The 7,596-nt window shown below is 39.1% G+C and overlaps 1 protein-coding gene across 4 annotated transcripts in view; it reads right to left on the bottom strand.

The window, feature by feature from the left end:
- Window positions 1-7,596, bottom strand: part of LOC116671265 (protocadherin-15) — a 173,982-nt gene that overhangs the window by 70,587 nt on the left and 95,799 nt on the right. For all 4 annotated transcript variants that reach the window (XM_032502392.1, XM_032502391.1, XM_032502389.1 and 1 more), the window contains one exon: window positions 4,724-4,817. In XM_032502392.1, coding sequence (XP_032358283.1) covers window positions 4,724-4,817 — 94 coding nt within the window. The remainder of the gene's footprint in view (window positions 1-4,723; window positions 4,818-7,596) is intronic.

The following is a 7,596-nucleotide window of genomic DNA, read 5'->3' on the forward strand; positions in this document are numbered from 1 at the left end:
ACACACACACACACACACACACACACACACACACACACACACACACACGGGTTACTATTCTGGTGAATTCAGACGGCATCTGAAGCTGAATATTGTATTCTGTTTAACATGTTTGACTAGCCTCGGAAAGGCTTTCATGTTATGGATTATCAGAGCAAACGGGATAAATCCATTTTTAACTTCGTCTAATTGTCCCTCTTACTAACAGCCCCAGCTGCACTCTAGTCATGGCTGTCACATCTCTTTGTGCTTCTAACAACTGTTCACCAATGGTCCACTTTGCACCTTCTCTTGTTAAAAGGGACATTTGTCTTAAGATATGCATAATTAAGAAAGACATGTGAAAATGACTTAAGAAAGCTAGCTAGCGGTAAAAAAAAAGACCACTTTAATTATATGGTGGTCATTTAGGAACAGACAGCTCAGTTGGTTTAATTAGCTATTGTTTTGTTACCAAAGTCTGATGGATAGACGATAAAAAAATCTGTGCCAACAAAGACAGGAAATACAACAAACTCAACTGTACACCTGAAGAATTAAAGCATGTTTGTAAATGTTTAGAGGAGATTCATTAAAAATCAATTGTTACAGTAAATGTCAGCAGTTCTCACTGTTTTGCAACTAACAGCAAATGCATGAAAACTGTGCTGAGTAAAGGCAGAGGATCAGGAAGGAGAGAGAAGTATGTAAGAGGTCAACACATTTCTTAATTTGAATTTCATGAGAGCAGGAGAGAGAGCGAGAGATAGAGAAAGAAAGACAAAGAGAGAGAGAGTGAGAGTGAGAGTGAGAGAGAGAGAGAGCGAGAGTGATCGATGATTTGACTTTTAAAGAAGGGAACTGGCTGGATAATGAGGGAGAGCAAACTGATTCACAACAGCGGGATAAAAAGAGAAAAAGAAGCGTGTGTGGACTTTTGTGTGTGGGAGAGTGACAATCCCAGAGGTGACAACAGGCTATTGAGGTTGGCTGGCCACACGTTGATGCAAGTAATTTGAGGTTAAGAGCTCACAGTTGACTAAACAGGTAATCCAAATGCCAGTGTATGTAAAGTAGAATGCTGTGATATAATGAAAACAAAGGCTGTGAGCAGCGCTGGCAAACACACACACACACACACACACACACACACACACACACACACACACACACACACACACACACACACACACACACACACACACACACAAAGTGAGAAGATGCAGCAAGCTCCACTTTGCATCGTGGGGACTCTAAGCACATCATTATTGATAACAGCACATCTCACAGTTTGCATGGCCACCTGCCAAAATTTAAAACCCACTCAAATATGGAGGCACCATATGCTTCAGATGTATACTCTACATGCATTGTACCTGGGTTACTGTTTATGACATGTTCCCTCATTACGTTGGACACTGTAAATTGGAGTTTTTTTGGAGTCGATCCAAGAAACATACACCTTAACTGGATCTCATTTCACTTAAATTGCATCCCAGGTTCCTCCACTTGCTTACTTTCCTCACGTCCGCCCCACCAAAAAAGCATTGGAGAGATGGAGGAAATCATGGGCTGAGAGAGGAAACGAGGAAATGTGTTTTCAGAGGGATGAGACGTCCTTTCGTCTAAACCGTCACATGGACACGTCAGCTTTATGGGTGGAGGTAGCAGCGCAATGATTTGTTCAAAACACCAATGGTGGACGTGATAGACAGATGGTTTATCCAATCACCTGCCAGGTATTTTTTGAAAGCCTGCCCTTTCCCAAACTGTTCCCAATGACGGCTTCTCACATGGTTCTGTTAAAACAAACTATTTGGTACGTCAGGTTAGCATAAACTGCCCTGCTGCCGGAAATACTCACTAGGGCTAATTGGCATCAACTGTTTCATTAATGCTTCACATTCACTGGCTCCTTCTCTCTGGCTGCCAGCTGACTAGGGACGTCCAATCATATTGCTGCAGTTGTACTATAGCGCATCCATTACAACTTGACACTCCACTGCATATACTTCATGCCAGTGCTGTTTGTTGCCATGGCAGTCTAGCATGCACATACATTTTTTGTATTATTGATTTAAAAGAGGTTTTAAATGAGAATGCTCCGTAACTCAAATGCATTTAACCAAAGCTGAAAAGAGTCCCCAACAAATGCACTGTTTTGTCTAGGCTACTTGTAATTGAGAATGTTTTATTAAAAAAGTGTTGGGCCCAGGTGTTTTAGGAAATCAGTTAGATATAATTTCTGTGTACATTTGTGGCCCATTTTTAAATTGTTATATCTTCAGTAAGAATGAATAGGCTTGGGGCAGAGTGTTACATACAGTAGAGAAGTGTGGTAAGAAGAAATTGCACATTATGGTTTTTGGTCTTTTCATGGGATTTGTTCACAATATAAAAAAGAAAAGAAAAACACCAGCCAAATTCTTTATGCTACTAAATGTTTAGCTTCCTTAATGTGGCTACAGCATATTCACAAAGTAATGGCGGAAACATGAGCTGATTCACATACCCATGCCATAATATGCTTCTATACAGTCCATTTGACTGTATAGTAAACTGTCCTGCACCGAAGTTTGAGTTTCTTCCCACAATGCACGGTGTCCTTACTAGGGAGCTCGGTTTACTGCACTAGCTTGTAGAGCCCTCAATCTGTGGCAGTATGATGGATTCACTGGCCAAATAGCCAATTAGGCACTTTGTAGTCTGACACACTCGCAACGGGACATTTAATAATAGGGGACACAGGTAGGTTTGTGTGTGTGTGTGTGTGTGTGTGTGTGTGTGTGTGCATATGAAGACAACCCAAGGCCTTTAGAGTGATGCTGATTAATGGTCCTGTATAAAGCAACTACACCCAAATCTTCTCTTCACTTTTTTCTATTTCTTTCTTTCCTTGTCTTCCTTTCTGTCTCTCTGTGTAGCTCATCCCATTCTTCTCTCATACGCCTTCTCGCTCTCTCTTTTGTCTGTTCAAAACATAATGGAGTGTCAAGCAGAAAAATGTCCAAACTACTTTTAGCCATTTTCTGACTTAAAGACCTTTGAGGCACAAAGATAATGCACTAATTGTCAAGGTTCAGGGAGCAATTGACTAAGTATAAGTGTGCGTGTCTGTGAGTGTGTATGTGTCAAGACTCCTTTTAAGAATTGTGTGTGAACACACTGTACAATTGTTAAGGTAATAAGGGCCCCTGAACACCTCCCACATCTCTCTTCCTTCATCCCTCTCTCCCATTTCCTCCCATTTGTTCTTCTCTTGTTTGCAAGGGTGTGCGTGAGAGAGAAGGTCAGAGTATTCACATTAGCATTTTCTGTTCTCAAAGGGACCTTAGACTTTACCTTTTGCGTAATTGACATGTGGGGTAGGGGAGTCAGTGAAGAGGAGGAGAGGAGACAAACTTATTTTAATGCTAGACTAACAGATGGATGATGAGGGGGAGAAGAGAAGCTAGAAAGGGAAATTGTTGAAAGCAATAGAAGTAGAGAAAAAGAAAAGAGGTTTGACTTTCATGTGAGAGCATCTGTAGATTTGACTTTATAAAAAGAAAAGCCGAGAAGAACACAAATAGAGAGAGATAGAGAGAGCCACTCTGACGACCTGCGATCAATTAGGTAAGTGAGGAAGGGCACACACTCCATCTTTACAAAACAGCTCGTGCCGCAAATAAAATGTTTTTTTAGCCATTTTGTGTAGTTAGATTCATGTTTATTCAGACTCCATCCACAACAAGCCACAGTTCATGTGTAAAAAAAACATGCATAGGAACATCAAGTGCTCCATTTGCATTGAACTGCCAAAACAATTAGGAAGCCATTTTATCATATGCCTCTTATATCTTTCAGTTGGAAAATAACGCTTACTACAAAGTTTCTGCTTTCGAGAATCAGATCTTAAACTCTGACAAGAGTGGATGCTGCGCCATTGCAGTGTGAATGTGTGTGAGTGTCAGTGATCTGATGAGCAGGTGAAACCTTGTACGGCAGCCTTGGCCACAGTGTGTGAATGGTTCCTGTACTATGTAAAAGCGCTCTGAGTAGTTGTTAAGACTAGAAAAAAATCAACTATTTCCATTTCCATTTAAACTCCGATTACAACCAGCTGGGTGGGTGTGATCATGCTGTAAGTGTGTTACACCTATACATTGCTGCTACATGCAAGGTGAGGATTTAAATCACTGGAAGTGAGCAGAAACACAATGTTCAGGGGGTGTAAAGTTCCTCTTTAATGACAAAACATGTCTTTTGTGATCAGATATAATGACATTTAAAAATGTCAAAGAAAGAAACAAAAACAAAATGCTTGAAAGTGTGGACAGGCAGCCAAAATGGAGACAAAAGCTGCCTTTCCAATGTAGCCAGCTCAGTGAGGACTCGGTTGTCTTTTGTTGAGACAGTATGATTCAATAACAATGCTTTATATGTTAAAAAAAAAAAAAAAAAGATAGTATCAGTGGTCAGTTGAAAAGTGTAAATCGGTGCATAACATTTTCATGGTAGAAGATCCTCTCCACCACATTTGACAGTAAAGGTTGTAAACAAACATTTGAAGGCCATATTTCCAAAAAAATTGCCTCTGACATCCCTCCTTTCACATAATACCACAGCTGCTGTTTGTGGCATTTCACTGTCAAGGATTTTCTTTCCCTCCTGGCAGCCATTCGGTTTAATTCCATTGGGGATGCGAAACAACTCAAGTTAAGACAACCAGTTAAAACCTGTGCGGTACAGCTCAGTTTCTTACCCCATCTGGGTGTCCATCTGAGGCTGTGACCACCAGGGTATAATAATCCAGAGACTCCCTGTCCAGAGGCTTGTCCAGGACCAAATACCCTGCACTGGAGAAAGAACACATAGAGTCCTGTTAACCCGCTATTTAAAAAAAAAAACAATACAACAAGAAAACATACAAGAGGACCAAGAGGAACAAACAAACCAGAAAAGAATACTGTGGTGTAGCATGAGCTGTTTTCATACAGATGTTTCCTTTCAAATGTTGTTGATTGTTTACCCTGTTGATCATTCTCTTGCTGATACTTCCAGCCATTTTAAAGTAGTTTATATGCTAAGTCTTAATCATGGGAACAATTTGGAAACCTGTCTACATACTATACCAGTATGTACACCCCATTGGAGATAACTTGTCAGACAGCTGACAACACTAATACCCACTGCACACTCAGATGTGTATTTTTATTGTGATTATAGGTACTGTGCTGATGCAGATGACGTCTCATACCTATCATTTAACCCACAAAGATACTGACGCTGGCTTTTTTTTAACAAAATAAAGACGTTATATACAAAATACCTAAAACCTACACCAGGATCTTATTAGAATCAGAACTAATTATTATGATTGTTAATTAATTACAATCAGTTCAAATCAATCAATTAAATATAGACTTTATTATATTTTACTGGCCAATAGTGATTTATAAAAAATGTCTTGCACCATGAACACATGGGTTTATTGGTAAATAGGTATTTTCTTTGTAAATGTGTGAATTATTAGTATGGTTCGCTAGGCTTAGACTCAAGTTTTTTAATACAATTCACCAATCAGAAATGTCCAAACAGAACAAAAAATGAAAAGATTTCAGGGCAAATGATTTACACTTAAGTAAGAATCTATACTAGAAGATCAACAGCTTCAGTGCAGCCTATCTAAGACTTCTGACCAATCAAAAACCAACAGAAACCTTTGATGTTGGCCTTGATTGATTACACTTTTTTATTTGCCAAGTGAAGATTTACATAATGATTGAAGTGTTTTTAATTCAAGCTACTTTCAGGAGTTAGAGATATATCAAATGCAAATTTTCTCCAAATATTGATAGCGAGAGTGTGAGAGAGAGTGTGTGTGTGTCTGTGTGTGTGTGTGTGTGTGTAGTGGTGTGTGTGTGTGTGTGTGTGTGTGTGGAGATGTAAGTGGTCTACAGAGGAAAGATGTGAAGGAGAGCCTTTTTTCAAACAAACTAAAAAACATTTCATTTATATTTAAGAGATTCATGAAAAGCAAGTCACACACTCACACACACCACACCACACTCACACACACAAACACACAAACAAACCACACACACACAGACACACACACACACACACACACACACACACACTCACACACACACAAAGAGTGCAGTAAGCTCCATTTAGCGTTGTAGGGGCTCTATGCACATCATTAATGATAACAGTACATCTCACAGTTGGCATGGCCACCTGCCAAAGTTTAAAACCCACTCAAATATGGAAGCACCATATTCTTAAGGTTTCGGATGTATAATCTACATGCATTGTAACTGGGTTACTGTATTTTTCACATTAACCATATCACTAAAAGATGTGGAACTAATTAATCAATACATATTTCACATGTTGCCTATTCATAGTGCTAGCTATTTAAGTTGGTTGCAATTAAAACCCACATGTGACAATATTTTTCTCATGGCCTTCAAATCCAGTGAAAAATCCAAAATTAGATGATACAGCTTGCTTTCTCATTTACACCACACATTTTGACACATTCTCTTCACACACCTTTTGTTCTCAACCAGGATAATAATACCAATGCATTCATAAACAAATGGAGATGAACCTTCTCAAAGCTCATCACTTGCTTCCAACACTGATGGCCCTTTTATTTCTTTATTAAACTAATCTGAATCATTTGGCTATCAGTGTGTGTTCCATCAATGGCAGCCAACTTGGAAAAACAGTCATATAGTATAGCATATACTATATGCTATACTATGAGTATTTAACTGAGCCAAACTCTGCACTAAAGCAATAACAAATCACTCATTCCTGTGCTAATATGAGCTGCACAGCATGTTGCACTTGTATGGTGGAAAAGAAAAACTTGGCTAGTCGTCATAGTGCCATAATGCACTTAGCACAGCTAAGGCACAGACATATTTTGGCATATATTTGGAGATTTCACAATTTCCAACAGAACCCTTCTGAAACTTTTAGAATGCAGAAAGTAAATATCGTCTATTCATTTTAATCTTTGCTGTTATGGAGTACTATGCAAGTTATTTAGTTATTTTTTTCTTATTCTTCATCCTCATTTGTCCGTCACTCTTGTTCATTGTTTCCTTCCCAGCTCTCTCTATCATTTTGTCCACATTTTCTCCGTCCCTACCCTCCTCTCCTATTTTTTCCTCTTTCTCTCTCTCTTTTCTATCTATCCTTGTATTCTTCCATCCTTATAATTCTACCCCTTCTTTTGCAGTCTTTCACCATACTCTCCTTTGTTTATGTCTCACCTCCTCCCTCTAGAAATGTAGATAGGATCTTCCCCCAGCATAAGAAATGCATTTTTAATGAGCAATAAATGAATAAATACAACAAAAGCCCTCAGAGTCAGTACGTGTGTGTGCGTGTGTGTGTGTATTGGTGTGTTAATGTGAACCCCTCCACAGAGCCCGGGCCCTAAATGATATAATTTAATCTGCTTTCGACGAATGCACACACATACTTTTACTACATACTTGTGTATTGCCATGGCTGTACAGTACGCACATACTAATAGTACACATACCCAAAAAAGAAAAAGGGTACTGCTTTTGATCAAACATGATGTTGTGTGTGTGTGTGTGTGTGTGTGTGTGT

This window comes from Etheostoma spectabile, chromosome 21 (assembly GCF_008692095.1).
Source record: "Etheostoma spectabile isolate EspeVRDwgs_2016 chromosome 21, UIUC_Espe_1.0, whole genome shotgun sequence".
NCBI lineage: Eukaryota > Metazoa > Chordata > Actinopteri > Perciformes > Percidae > Etheostoma > Etheostoma spectabile.